Raw genomic sequence first — 16056 nt, forward strand, 5'->3', positions numbered from 1 at the left:
CTGACCTCTGTCTCACTACACAGGCCTCTCCTAACTTCTACACTGTTCCAACACTGCTCAAAACTGGATTAACAGACTAATTATACAAACTTTACCCCTGTCTCACACTACCTCTCTCATGCACAAACACACAACTACAAAACAAACACGTTAATCTACACAGACACAATCACACATCTACCCTTCTCTGCTTTACAAACGCACATCGTTCCACATTGTTCCACACACCTCCCCCTTTATTTCTCCTACACACACACGCAAGCACACAACTACACACAAAAGGCCTCTTCCCTCCTCCCTTTTTGCCTCCCCCTCTAACGGTGGCTCAGAACTAAGGAACATGGCTCTTGTCTCATTGGATAGCCATTGTTTCCAGTTTCACACACAACAAGGCTGAGTTAAGACAGAGGGTTCATTCAGTGCTGCTGCTGCTACTACAACTGGTGATGCAGGTTCCAACTAACTCAGAGGCTTAAACATTTAAAAACTAAGGACTGAAATCAAAATTTGTGTGACAATATAAAAAGAGTTGTTGCAGGATGTAAAATTAAAATTTTTGGAAGCTTTATTGTTCAGTGTCACAAATTTTCAGGACATATAAACCACAAAGCTCTACTGGTTCAGGTGGCACACATCCATGCACACAAACCCGTATGTCATGTGATCATCTTCTCATATTTCCAGACTGTTAGAAACAAGACGTCATTCTATTCACTGGAGTGGAGGAATAAAGACAGACAGTAACAGGCTTGTACTCCCATATGGCCTTCGGCCCAAGTTGCCAGACTTAAAAACTGCCCATCATAACAACCGAAAATGGAAAGAAGACTAAATAGCACAATTAAAAGTATTTTTTCATACGAAACATTGGTTTATGGCTGACACTGATGTTGTGAAATCTAAATCATCGTGTTAAGGGATAAGCCTGAAATTATTTAAAGCGCTGACTTTCACCTCCTCCTTTGTTAACAGAGATTTGACATTTGCATTAGTCAACAGGTTACAGTTAAAATGTTTTTTCCCAGAGGTAAAACAATTAAATCTGATGCAACTTTTAGAAAGCAAGGCTCTAAATATCAGCCCAGCAGGTTGTCTTGTATCTAGACAACATGTAGCTCAGGAAAAAAAATGGTTTGAATATAAAACATCAACATCCACAGGCAGTAAGTGCCAGAGTAACAGTAACAGGGCGTAAAAGGATACAATTCAACATAGCAGATTTGTCAGACACCATAACGTCCTTGAATGAGGCAGCTCATTGGAGCAAATAAAGACTTAAAGGTTCTCCACAATCTTCTTGGACTATCAAGGATATAAAATATTCCATGTATAGATTCTAAAAAGTTGACCACCTGTCCTTTGGCTCCTTAATTGCCTAAAATTGACTCAAACTGTGTCTTTTTCACTTTTTGCCCCAGACGTTGTGTCTGCCATGCAGTAAATTAGACAACTCAGGAGTGAACCATGGATGAATATGACTCTTTCCTCTATATTTACAACAAAGGGTATGCTTATAAAAATACCAATAACGCTATCATAACTGGAAATAGACCATGTGTTTTTTCCCATATTCAATTAAACTCAACATTTCAACACAAATATTTCTTCTACAAAGTTGTCATGTTTTGGGAATTTTTGGACATCATTCTAGCTTAGTGCTGCTGGTTATTAGATGCGTTTCCCTGTGGCTGCAGCATTTGTCTTGCAATTATTACAAACACTTGACTGCAAATTGACTTAAAAAGGGAAACACAGTCTCCTAACACTGTGTCTTTGTCCTGGCTTGGCATGATTCAATACTAAGGAGATTAATGGTTACACAACAAGTTGGTGAAATTCCACCTCTTTCTTCCGTAAGGACAAGTTGTTACACATAACTTAGCCTACTGTAGAAATAACCTTTTCTCCTCACCGTTTCCCCAGCTTGTTTTCTTCAGCATGTCTCAGAAGCAAAGAGGTCGCAGTCAGGCTGCTGACCTATACCGTTAACTGTAGGAAAAGGCAGGCTGCGGTATCGCCGTTAAATTAACTGAAGTATCCGCGTAATTACATTAAACGTCTGTGTAAAAGCACCACTGCTTCACTAAAGCTTGTTTTACTTACTTGAACTACAGACGTGACTTGGTTTTAGTATGTTCTCTGGACTTACAAATTAAGTTCTTCTTAGAGTTGGATGTCTGTAATCAGGTTTGATTTCTACTCTTAGAACAATTCAACTTAATTTCAAAATTAAATGGGTATTGGGTCTTTCAATGTACTCACCCATTCACTCATCTATCATTTAGTGGTATGGGCATCCACCTGCCCTTCATCTCCAGTGGAGAATTCCTGCTTTCCTGTCATTATCCCCTTTCTTTACTTCCTGCCTGCCTATTTATTTATCTAATCTATCAGGACAAGGCGCTGCCACACCTACTCAATCTCCTGCGGTGTTGTATGTCTCTCTCAACAGGTCTGGGCTTCTCCAGGGAATGGGTGTGTCTGGATAACAACAAGGCCAGGTGGTGATTCAGAATGCTTTATTAACACTCTCCAGTGTTGTGACACAAACACTGGCAGAATAAAACGCCGTAGCCTGATGGTAGTGTTAAAAAAAAAATGCCTCTCTCATCTATCCTGCTCCCTTCCTTATCTTACCATTTATTTACTTAAGAAAATATCATTTATGCCTTGTTGAAAATGTAACGTCCTTTAAACTTGATTATAAACGTGATCTTTAATAAGTCAAGGGTGGAAGAAGGACTCTCACACTGGCGATTACTTTATGGCGCCCTCCGTTGAAATACCACGCACCATTACAGGCTTTGTTTACATAATGGCATAATGTAATAATTGAAGACGTTATTCCCTTCTGAAATGTGTTGTCTCAGCTCTTGGTATTAAGGTGGTTACTTAACTGTGACTTTTCTACAAATCTTGAGGCTGTAGAAGGTTTGATTACACATGTCTACAAACATCTGAATAAGACAGACCTGTATTACAACTTAGGATTTGTGTTCCACAAAGTGGTTTTTAACCATCTACAAGTCAAATTTTTGCAACTCCCATAAGGATTAATCCAAATAAGTGACCCTTCGTTTAATTGTCAGTGGAGTAGCTCAATGATGTGCATCAGTATAACATCATAGATGACTGATTAGTGTCAGTTACAACCTCTTCATATGAATATTGATATCATAATATCATTCTTTTAAGTCATATTAAATTCCCATCATGTGCAACAGCTTGCTGCCACACATTAGACTCAACTGGAATGTGGACCACATTCATTCATGGGGATTCACTGTCCTGTGTCATAAGGTAAAAACTGTTCAGAGCTTGCATCTCTAACGAGCCACGTTTTTTTTGCAGAAAGTAGAAGAATCTGTGTAATTTCCATCATTGTTGGGCCACTGTTTTTACATTTTACAATTAGATAGTTTCTGAACTCTAATATCACATAGTAGTGTCACTTAATAGAGGCCCAGACCACCTGTGTACTACTGTCAACAATGATTATGGTTTGTAAGTATTGTTATATAATCTGCTGTGACAGAAACAAGATAAGCCAGCTGAGGACTGTGTAAAGTGCTCTCATGCAGCCAAGACATATAAGTCATCTGTGTCCTACTCTTCCTTATAGCCCATCTGTCCTGCTTCTCTTTTACCTTTTAGTCCTACCTTACACTGTCTGCATTTCTTGTTCTATCGATTTAACAATGTTCTTCTCTTACAATGCAATACCAGGCCTTGGCTAAATGTTCACATCCACCTCCCCGCTTCCAGCATTTACATCATAAAGAAAACTAACATGAGGAGGAGCGTGGCTGCACTCTCACACTCCGGTGATGCAAGGTTACATATCTACTGTATGTTATTACAAAGAATGCAACTGTCTGGAACACAACTCAGATCTCATTGAGAGATGCAAATCTTTTCTGAGCAGCGAGCTGAGACTTGAATGTCTCATACGGTAACAGGAACGGTGTAAAGGATATCTTGGGCACAGCAGTGACACCTGCTTTTTAACAGAACATTCACTCTTTCAAACTAAAATTTGGAAAATACATGTATCCAGATATGTCATCCAATTTTTACATGAAAGGTTTGATGTTTTGTTGCTAATTGAAGGAAGATCAAGCATTTCAAATATATAACACCAAACAGATCTTATTTCTGGTGATGGAAAATGATTGGTGCCTCCATCGGCCAGTGGGACCTATGACAACATTTTTGCCGTGCTAACAATTAGCTGGTAACAAACTGAGCCCAGGGGCTTATCATTTCTCAGACTGCTCTGCACTCTTACTACTCATGTTCTGCATCTGTGCCTGGATTATAGCCTCAGCATGCTCAGATGTTGTCAACAGAACCTTAAATTGGATGCCGAGGCTACAAATACAATACATACTATTCTGAGAGGAGTATGTTCACAGAGGTATTACTATGTACTACTATTCTTATCTTCTTCAAAATAATTGATATTCTTGGACTAAATCCCATGAAAATCCCATTTGAAAATTAAAATGAATATCAAATTTAGGGAATAGAGAAAGGATATCTTTAAATATGTCTATGTACACCCACATTTAGTTTAAATGCAATAAATACTTTCAATCTGTTGAATGCCTGCACATATGGGAAAAACACACCTCTGGAGTCGTTAATCAAATCAAAGAAAATGCAGCAGTAATTTTTTTTTTGCACTATAAAAGGTTAACTTTTTTTTGTGAAAAGCAGTGCAATCCTGTTTCATTTCATTCTGAGTAACTATGGTGAGTACTATCAAAAAGAGAGGAATGCAAAGTATGTGTGGTCAGCACAGCTCTGAGAAAAAGTTTCCTCGCTATGAGAGCAGAGCTGGTATGGGACTGAGAGTGAACAGAGGATTTGAGCTTTTTTAGACAATATTAAGAAAAAGTAGCCACAGCCACAAATTCAGTGCCATCTAAAAAAGGTGGCGGCTACAAAGAAGTAATTTGGCCTTGTCAGTGTGGTGGATGACTCCTCATACAGCCTTGTTCTGAAAGACCCTCAATGCCTTAAACTCCTTGCTGGCAGGCGAAAAGCATCAGCAGGTGGCAAAAAGGTGTACCAGAGGAGACACATGGCTGTTTACACCCTCACCAGGTCAATAAAGGAGTTCGCAGAGACAAGGAAGACACTGCAAGGGAATTGTTTTTTTTTAAATCACTTACGGTTTATATCTAATATAGATGGAACAACAAAGAGTTGTTGAAAGTAAATCACTTTAGCCACACCTTTTCTACCACAAACTATTTTAGAAATGAAAAACATGTGGAGAAACATGTTGCCTTGTTCAGAAAGACAAACAGCAAGCCATGCAAAATGATTACTGCTATGTAAATGTGATGGGGGAAAAATGCAAAGTGCAAAACATACTCCAATACAACTCTACTGTGTGTAGAGAAAAACAAGGGTTGATTATGTTTTACCTTGTGACTTGGAACTGTGACCCTTTGACACTTGACCTTTGACCATGGTGGCCCCTTGCCCCTCTATTCTTAATGGCTGCCCGCTGAACCATGATACTTAACAAAGCAGTGATAATTCTGTAAGTGCCTGTGTGTGTGTGTGTGTGTGTGTGTGTGTGTGTGTGTGTGTGTGTGTGTGTGTTCTTGCATCGGTCAACCAACTAGTAAGTTAAACTGCAGAGGGAAGTGTATTTAGAGGCAGAGAAAGGTGAATGTGGGAGGAGGGTAAGACAACAAGAGATAGACTGATGGTAAGGAAGAGTGACTGGGAAGCTGTCACTTCCCATAAGCAGCCTTTCACTGATCTTGAATAAGGTTACATTTAAAATCAAGCTCTCCTTGCGTATTATGATTGTCCGGTGAGCAGAGATCAACACACCCTCCTAAACTCATTTTTTTGAAAGAAACAAAATAAACATAAATTTTATATATAAATATATATACACACACACACACACACTTAGTGGTTCACTTTGTCAAAGCAAAAGTTTAGTATCTTCAGAAATGCACTTCACTTTCTTGCCAAAATTGAGACCATACCACACCAAAATTTGTCCGCTCAGTATGAAGTACTAGCCAGTTTAGCAGATTAGCATAGCAAACTGAAAACATGGGAATAAAACAGCTAGTCTGGCTCTGTCCAAAGGAAATCAAAATCACACACACACACACACACACACTGATTGCAGGCAATAACTCAAACACTGTTAACAGTTAATGACAAGATAGATCCCCATTTATCACAAAAAAACAACAAACTTTGACTGGGGAGCTGATAGGAAAACAGGCAATAAAACATGATGGATGTATTGATGTCTGAGACATAGAGCATACAGCCTTTCATGCTTACTTCAATTGTTATTGCATTCACAAACAAATTTGACCAAACGCACTAGGGATGCACCAAAATCAAAAGTACATTCACATTTTGTTTAATTTATTTTGCCTTTTTCTTATCATTGCATAAATTAGTAGTCAAAATGTGCTTTTTACTCATTGTTTCCCACAGGATTTGGAGAGACTTTAGTGGGTGGGCCCGATGCCCAAGAGAGTCCGTAAAGTAAATTACATGTGCCCATTTACTTTTAATGTACACATGATGTAATATGTTTTATACTTTCTGTGAATATAATCCAATTAATCTTATTTCCATACTGTATAGACACCTTATTTTGAAAAACAGACGTTGTCACATGTGTATCCTCGCGCTAAATTCATAAAGTCCAACCCAATTTGATAAATAATGTTGTATGTGGTTCTCATATCGTGTAACATGAAGACTTCATAGCCTCTCTTCAGGTAGGACTCTCATACTGCAACACTTGTCTTTGTAAAGAGAAAAAATGACAGGATGAAGTTGCTAACCTGCCCGTCAGCTCGCACTGGTCCATTTCAGTAGATCTAACGTTACCATAAAGGCTTGAACACGTGTGCACTCCAAATTTAGGTGCGGCTAGCTTAATAGCCTTGTCACAAACGAGTGACAGAAACACGGGTCAGACCGTTTGTTGCCTTTTCTAAGAAGTCAGCCACAAATGGAATCTGACACTTTAACACTGCCATGTCAACATAATTGTTAGGTAAAATTTATTCGGTCTTTTGACTTATTAGACCACACACCCAAAGTGCTCTTTTTTTTGCTATTTTCAGCCGATTAATATTGGTGGCCAAACGTTCGGTGCATCCTTAAAATGCACAAAAATTACAGCGGGAATACACAACCACACTAGATGCAAGTGTGCTCCATATTGCCCCCTACTGTTTTGTTAATGACTGTTTTATGTGCTGCAGACTTCTAACATGAACCTTCAGTCATAACTTATAGTTGGTCACCCCACTACTCACACACTTAGGAGACAGATCAGTGCATTATTCATTTAGTCACAGGGCAAGAAGTAAAAAATTGTGTAATGCCATGTTTCTCTAAAAGATGAGTAAAAATTAAGTTACTAGGAGACTGAGTTAGACTTTCTTTCTGTCTGTGTTTTGACAGACAGGGTCATAAAAATTCCATCATCAATAATATTTTTACCAGTCATTTAAATTTTTTTAAATGATAATGAGACATATAGCATATTTAATAGCATTTCATTTGCGAAAAACAACTTGATCCTATTAACATTTAATATACAGATTATGGATTTATAAGGGCTTGGACAGAAAAGATGAACTCAGACCATTTTCATGTCAGCACACAAAGTCGATTAATGATTACTACCTCCTTGACACCAGTTGTTTCCCCTGTAATATTAGCTGCCACTGATGTTGTGATGACGTTTTTAGTATTACTTGCATGTCCTTCACCCTCCACGACACCAGTCCCTGTTTTTTTCACCCCGTTTATCAACCACATTACAATTACTGGACTTTCTAAAGACACTTCGGACACTCAGCTGCTGGGACATTTTGTGATAGCTAGGCTATGTAGTGATACAGCCTACCAATGCGATGGCTAAAGCCAGCTAGACAACGAGGTCAGGCATGTGAAATCAAAGACAAGACGACTAAACAACAGCTAATTAATATGGACACTTGGAACCAACTGACAAGAACTTCACATCTCACACTCTGGGCCAAAACAAGTGATATTACATTTCAATGTGTCACTAGGCTCTTCGTAGTTGTTTTTTTATTTAGAGTTACTTATTTTAATCTTATTAAGTAGTAAAAGTTTAACAGGTGATATGTTTTGTTGAAGAAATATTCTGGCTGTCTTACAGCTTAACAAAGTTAAGTCTATGGGAACAGAGCTTTTAGGGTCAGTGGGCATCATGTGAATGACGGCAGTTGGGCCACTATGTCACATTGACTTCAAGACATGGCATACTTTGTAGGTTTGGTAAAAACAGGTTTTAGTAACTTCCTGGAGTCTTGTTGTTATCATGAGGTTGCCAACCACACTGTTCTTTAACATAGTTAAACATATGTAAACTAAACAAACCACTGACTCATGTAGCATGTGCCACAGGGAATTTTTGACTATGGAAAAGAGTGCTCACTAGTTTTAGTAATCCTTCACAAAAAGATTGTTGGCTGTCTAAATTTTATCTGAGCTCACCTTCTTTGTGCTGTGACATGATGGGTTACTTCCATCCAAGGACCAAATTATGTGTTAGAGTTTAAGCTCTCTTAACTTCAAAACACCTTAGCAAGCCTCACGGGATGAGAGTTATGCTGCTCACCATCTGTATGCTTACACTATAATGTCTAGTTGCTTAACACCTTTATCATGTTACACAGGCAGCATTGAGAAATATCTTTCAGAAACCTGGACAGGCTGGAGGGCACACCCACTCGTTGCAGAAAAAGCTACAAAACCCAACCCATGCCATGCACCCACGGGCATGAATCCTCGGTCAAATTACCTCCCACCTAGAATACTGTTTTCCTCCAGCAAGTGCCTGATGCAAGCTGATTCAAGCTGATGCAAGCTCTCTGATTTCACTTTCAGCGTTGATCTGGCTATACACTACAGAGTATCGACAAGCTCTGACATATCTCAACTGCTGACTTACTGAGGACCACCAAGCCAGCCATTTAAATGTGCTATAAAATCTGATTAACCAAGCTTGCAGTAGTTCATTCATATAAAACTTAAAGTGAGGACACCCAAGAATAAGAGGATGAGGTTGCCTCTGCTATTCTGGTCCACCTCAGTACCTCCTGTGCATGATCACATTAACCAGATTGAATTAGCTTGCCTGCCTGCCCAGTGTCAACATCACATTTCATAAAATCTCTTGCATGACCATAAAAACCATAAACATAAAGCTTTGTGAATCTGCTCAGGACCTGCTGCACGTTTAACTTCATGTTCCAACTAAAACAAGATTTATAGTCTATAGCCATGCTAGCAGCTCTGCAGTGCCTGTTAAATACTACAACATCAGCATGCTAGCATGCTCACAATGAAGATGCTAACAGGTTTAGCAGGGATATCGTTTACCATGTTCACGTCTTAATCACAAAGTACAGTGGAGGCTTAAATGTAATAGCTGCTGTATAATAGTTTTTTAGCTATTTGGTCGTATACAAAAGTACTGAACCAAAGAAAGAAAATTTACCTGATGATGGCACTAGGATAAAACTCATGGTATCACCAGGGTCAATAGAATTCATCCTCTGGGGATCATGACTCCCTGTTCAAAATTTCAAGGCAATCCATCAAGTAGTTGTTGATAAGTTGAAAAGTTAATATTTCAGTCTAGACCAACAGACCAAATCTAACTAAATTTAGATAGTGGGGAAAGGGTATTTACTAGCAATTAACAGATTTACTTACACCCACCCAACACTGGATTTTTATACTGGAGATGGACAAAATAACCCAAAAAACTTGCAAAATCACACAATCCAATGCAGCCTCGCGATGAATTTAACCTCAGAATGTTCCGTCTTTGTTGAGACTGGTGTTGAATCAGCTCTATATTGATTCTTGCGGCTGCAATTTGTGGCGTTCCTATTAATTTCTCCCCAACCGTCAGTATACTACTACACATTTGGCGTTATTCAGCACATAACTTGACAGTATTAAAGGGTCTGTTTTCATGGACTGTTTCACAAAGAGCTAGGAAAGACTGGGGGTTACTATAGCTGGGGTTATAGTTTCCATGGTTTGAACAAACCATGGAAACTATAACAATGAAGGGGGATTCTGTACATGTGTGTGTGATTGTGTGTGTTTTCTCTAAACAAGCAAGCTGGGTTTTAGTGTAGAGCATGTGTATTCCTGCGTGTACCGAAGTAGAGCAGAGGGCACTGTACAGATGTCAGCCAACCACCTTCTCTTGGCACCAGTTCTTCTTTTGTTGTGGCTTGTGTCAGAAACAAAAGGTCCATATTCCATCTCCTCAGTAGGGCCCTAAACCACTGACCCTCTTTGGAATGACTGGTTTTGATATAACATCCAAGACCCAACAAACACATTCAGGGCCTGCTGACTGGCAATTTCTTTTAATTTGCACTAAAACCAAATAAACAACTCTAAAAAGGTTTAGTAAAAACTGCTATATTTTAGAAAACACTGAGCAACAAACAAACATATTTCAAGATGTCCTTGGAGCTGGGCCTGCGGTGCAATCCAGACTCCTTAAGGTTGATTTCAAATACAGGTTTGCTTGCAGGAAGGGTGGAGCACACTGCAAAATCTTCCAAGTAGCCACCAAAATTGCTATGGAGAGGTGATGGCAAGTATTAAGCATTTTCCATGCATGCACCGTTAAATATAAGGCACACACTTACTATAAAAGCAGCAAAGTAATCGCTGCTTTTTTAGTAAGTGTGTAATTACTGTATATTCAAGGTCAGGACTATTTGACTGAAGACCTGTGATTAGTGTTGTTCACAGACAGCTTGTTCTGCAACCGGAAGGTGGGAGTTTAAGCTCACTAACAGCAAGGATCAGCCCTGCTGAAGTGTGTGCATATACTGTATGTATGGCGTGAGTTTGGTTTCAGAGAGGACTTAACTTACTTGTATACATTCATATCAATCTAGCAAATAACTAATTCTGACTAAAATTAAAATAAAAAATTACAAATTTTTATTGGAAAGTGACAGGTGGAGGAAAACTGGAAATGGGGAGAGAGAGGGGGGTATGACATAAAAGGTCGCCAGCTGAAGTGGAATCGGCGACGTTTGTAACCATGCAGCCATGTGGCATGCGCTGTAACTGTCGGCTATCATTCCAATTCAACTTTAATTAAATTTTATTCATACAGAGGCAATGCACAACACAAGTTATCTTGTTGCACTTTTCATATAGAGCAGGTCTAGACCATAATATTTGTAAAACTATTAACAAAGACCCAACAGCAAGCACTTGGCGGCAGTGGAAAGGAAAAACTCCCTTTTCCTTTCAAGGCGCACCATTATGATAACATATTTTGTCACATTTTTCCTAACACAGGTAAAACCAAAGCTTAGACATGTTCCACTGATTCCACTACACTCATGGTTAGTTTTTTGATAGACAGTGGAAATTACATCAAAACACATTACAAAATTGGCTCTAAATACATTAACCTGCAAGGCAGGATAGAAATGTAGCTCCAAAGTTTTGATACTTCAAACTGTAACATCTGTGGGCTGATACTTGCAAAAAAAAGCTGTTGCTGCTATCAACCCATCACAAGTACAAACTGTGTGCAAACTTCACGTACAGGAATATTAAATTTAAAAGCAGAACATATCCCAAAGGTTTAACAAAGTCCTCAATGAAGACCAAGTTTTCATAAAAACAAAGAAAAAGTCTTAATTTTAGATAAGCACTCGCATTCAAGTAGCTTTAATTAATCTGGGCTAAGGCCAACAATCTATTTTGGGATGACATTACTGTAGTATATTTTCCACCACACAGCGCGACCTCAGACCAATATATTATTCATGAATTGTAATTCCATTTCCCTCAAGACAGCATGTGTGTAATAATCTCAGAAATTAATTTCCCAACAGAGATGGGTTATTTGCTGGAGTGTGGTTTAAAAAACTGAACAATGTGTTTCATTTTATGGTCGAAATGTTGTCAACTGCAGCACTGGACTCCACAAGTCCCACTTAGTGCTTCTGAGTTACTGCGGCTGTTGGGAGGGAAGGCTCAAGCCTATCCCTGTACTGTGGCAAGTGCTCTGGTATAATGGGCTTGCCATAAATGCAAACAAGTAGTCAGAGGTTATTGACTCAACTGGTCGGCTGACTGGTTCACAGCTAGTTTGGCAGACTAGCTGGTTGGTTAACTAACTTATTTAAAGGGCTGGCTCGCTGGCTAGCCCATTTCTCCTGCACTATTGTGGAAACAGTTTGAGTGCATTGTCTTTGGACAAAGAGGCCGTGCGGGACCCACAACAAAAAGTGACATCAGCGCAGAGGAAAAAACAAAAACACTGCAGGGGAGCGAGGGAGCAGAGGAGGAGGGGAGCTCCCATGCCATTTCACTCAGAAGTGCAAGGAAGCTGATATTCAGCTCATTTAAGCCAAAGCATTATGGGAACAAACTGGAGATGTTACAGCTGAAGCTCTTTCTAAATATTCCCAATCTCTCAATGCACCAATGAACAGATGTTATTTTCTAAAACGTACACTGTATATTCCAAGTTGATCTATTATCATGAGGCTCTGAAAAGGGAACTTCAAGAACCTTTGTCTCAATGTGAAATGTATTTAACTAGAGCTAGCTTGCACTTCTACTAAATTATAATATTAATTTCTCTTAAAGCAATTCGGTGCTAGGAGCTTACAATCTACCTGTTTGTCACTCTCAGCATTTTACTCTACCTCCTCTACAATGGTATATTAAATTTGAGAGAGCAATTATTAAATACATGATGCAAGATCTGTTGAGGAGAAAACTAAAAAAACAATGAATTAAACGTCCACCTCCCAACAGGGCAGATCAATTATCTGCAGCATCCGCTGAATGTTAAGTGTCCTTGTAGGTTTCACTCAGCTCAGGGGCCTGCTGGCTATGGAGAGGCCTGCTGACAAGGATTGGCCATTTCTCCTTAATCTCGTAAGGAATTGTTTTCAGCAATAAGTTCTCAGATATGATTAGGAGAAGAGAAAGGAAAAGACAGAGGTAGGTAAGTGGACGGAGTTCAGTACCAGACAGCCAGAAAAACACTACAAAGGAGGTAGAGACAGATGAGAGTCACCCCACCCTGATTCTAGCGAAAGCAGGTTAACACAAGCAGCTGGTTAAAAAGCAGTGCTAGTGGCAGTTGAGTGCGGTTGGTCTTATTTGCCTGTGTATCAGTAACTGCAAGCCTGCTCAGCACAAAGACGCCTATTGTTGCACGGCAGAAAACAGGGCAATGGCTCATGGCTGAACATAATGTTGCACTCCATCCACACGTAAGGCGACTCTGATGTCCACAGTGTACCTTTTGACAGCACAAGTGTCCAGACAGAAGGAGCGGGAGCAAAAGATGTGCATCCAACCTCCACTTCTACCGACACACAAACACAAGAGGGACTGGTAGTCTGATCAAACTTACTCTCTTCTTCATTCGCATGAACAAATGATGCTGCTCTTGACAGAACATCCAGTGGTGTCTCCATGCTTGGATGCCTGTGGGAGAGAGGGAAGGGCACTGTGCTGAAAATGTTATGTTAAAACTGTTTGTCTTGCTCATCTCTGTGAAGCAAGTTAATATTTGATAGATGTCAAGTCATTAAGAGCTCCAAAACTATAAAGAGTATAGGGTCAGGCATCATTTTAAATGTACCTGTACGAACAGGATACATAGAGACATCAAAAATTTTAACTTTTTTTTTTCTTTTAAATGACATAGGTTGAAAAACAAATACATAATGTTTTACTACAAAACCAATTTTTCACACCAACAACTGAACATGAACTTTGTGGAAGTAGAATAGTCTGCTCTGATTTAGATTTGCAAATTGTCTTTATAGTCGATTAACCATTTATAAAATGTCAGAAAATAGTGAAAAACATCCATCATAATTTCCCAGAGGCCTAGGCAAGGAGAGGCTGAAAGCTGTACATTTCTGCCATTTTTTTCTTATTAAATTACTTTAGCAATTAATAGATTTTCAAAACAGTTGCTCGATATTATCGACTAATCCTTGTCCTTCAATGTAGTAGCCTATATATTATGCATTATAGTAAACAGTTTTAGAGCGTTGAGCCTGCAGTCTAGCTGAGCTATGAAAGGTATTTGTAGATAAAATAAAACTCTCACGCTTCTCTTCCCTCTTTCTGCATTCCTAAGATACCTTCCCCTCATTTCCTCAAGAAACTAGCGTTTTGAGCAAGGCTGTCATTTAAAACTATTCGTACGGCTTCAGACTAAACTGCACACTCTTCAGGTTTGTTGTCCTGTTGCTCGTCACAACACAACACTGTGCACTGTCTACGTTGTGCGTGTCAAGAAATGCGACAAACTTTTCCTACGGTCGCCTCGTGCAAAATTTAAACCGATAAATATTAGTAGCAAGTGCGTCCACTTTTATTCCCACTACCCCTGTATCAGCCCGACTCAGTGCTTCCTTATCGGCCCCCTAAGAGGTGTCCAGGAAGGTCCCCAGCGAAATAAAAGGCAACATATAGGCTACAGCTTTTACTTGAAACAGGCACTACGAAACAAACTATCGCGACTTGATCTTGTGATTGTGTTTCTGCACTCCTTTCCACCACACAGAGATAACGATTAGGCCTATGTCCCAAAATCCCTGGAGGGCAGGATGGCTACAGGGGGTTTCTTGACATGACAAAGTTTGGGAACCCGTCTTGTGCCGCTTCATATGGTGAATGAAATTTCACCTTCGTAAAACAAGGCGGATATTAGTATTTCAGCCCTGTATTAAATATGTTCTTAACACTTCACTGTTCATTTACAAGCTGACTATTTCACTAAAAACAGACTGATTTTTTTCTTTTGGAGGTGTTCCTCCAACAAAAAAAAAGCGCACTCTCATCCTACAAACCCGAAACGATGTCAGTCCAACACAACTTCATGTTTAGGTGCACATACCTCATTCAAGCGCCACTTTGGTATCTTCCGGTATGATAATGTCAGAAAAATAAATAAATATATCCCACGGAGATTTTAAAACAATACGATCCAGTACGAGGTTAGACAATAGTAGCAGAGCTGTCGGGACAAACTTGGTTGTAGGCTAAACAAGGAAGAGGAGGAGGAGGTAGAGAAGGAGAAGGAGGGGAGGAGGGCAGGAATGCCTGGAATGATGGAATTCAGTTCCTAGCAGGTGGTGAAAGTGTAGCGCGCTGATTGGCGGAGGACTGAAGCAATGATATCAGCATATATTATGATAATAGAGCATTGCATCATGTCCTCTGAAGGTGAGGCTGCTGTCACTGTGTTTATTACTTAGGGTGTCTAAGGTGGTGAAATATTTAGTAGATGATGAAGGAGAGCCCCCTCCCATAACCATCCGTCATCATTATGTTGAGCTGTCTACATGACAGCTTTTATTCATTTCAGCACTGCTGTCCACCAGCCCACCTCAGTATCATATTTGATGTTACATTTTTTCCCCATATTTTAACTTCCGCACTATTTATGTCTTTGTCTTAGATTCTCATTAATCATTTCACTTTGGTTAATGAATTTATAGGCTACGTTTTGTACGAGCATTGTTGGAGGGAGCCTGAGAACAAGAATTTCCTTGCCAGGGACTGCTTCACTGTAGTTGTTGTGGATATGACAAATAAAGAACTTTTATTACTTTATGGGTGCCTTTGAGCAAGGCAGTTCAACCCTGAACATCAACAACAATAGTTGTTACTCTTCCTGGGGTCCATTTTCAAATATACATAAGGCTATACATGTGTACACTTACACACACAGTGTAACTCAACTTATCATTTATAAGCTGCACAAACATTTCATTAATGGGTAATAGCACACTATAATGTAGTCGTATGCAGTGTATTTTGTATATTTATAACTCATTAATAAACAGTTGTATCTGCATACAACTACATACTAAACTATGTATTAGATGTTTATATAATGTTTATAATGCTTGATGACTTAAAGTCAGGTGTTACCTAAAACATTTGAACATCACATTAACACCCAGCCCAACCTAAAAAATAATA

The 16056-nt window shown here is 39.3% G+C and overlaps 1 protein-coding gene across 1 annotated transcript in view; it reads right to left on the reverse strand.

Annotated features, from left to right (window-relative positions):
- vgll4b (vestigial-like family member 4b) overlaps positions 1 to 15114 on the reverse strand; it is a 38327-nt gene extending 23213 nt beyond the window's left edge. The window contains exons 1-2 of the mRNA XM_038697788.1: positions 14966 to 15114; positions 13466 to 13539 (exon numbers count right to left, since the gene is read on the reverse strand). Of these exons, the coding sequence (XP_038553716.1) occupies positions 13466 to 13539; positions 14966 to 14970 (79 nt within the window). The 5' untranslated portion in view covers positions 14971 to 15114. The remainder of the gene's footprint in view (positions 1 to 13465; positions 13540 to 14965) is intronic.
- Between the last annotated feature and the right edge of the window lie 942 nt (positions 15115 to 16056).

The sequence above is a fragment of the Micropterus salmoides genome, unplaced genomic scaffold (genome assembly GCF_014851395.1).
Source record: "Micropterus salmoides isolate LMB-PRFRI ecotype aquatic unplaced genomic scaffold, ASM1485139v1 Ms_hic_scaffold_4, whole genome shotgun sequence".
Lineage (NCBI taxonomy): Eukaryota > Metazoa > Chordata > Actinopteri > Centrarchiformes > Centrarchidae > Micropterus > Micropterus salmoides.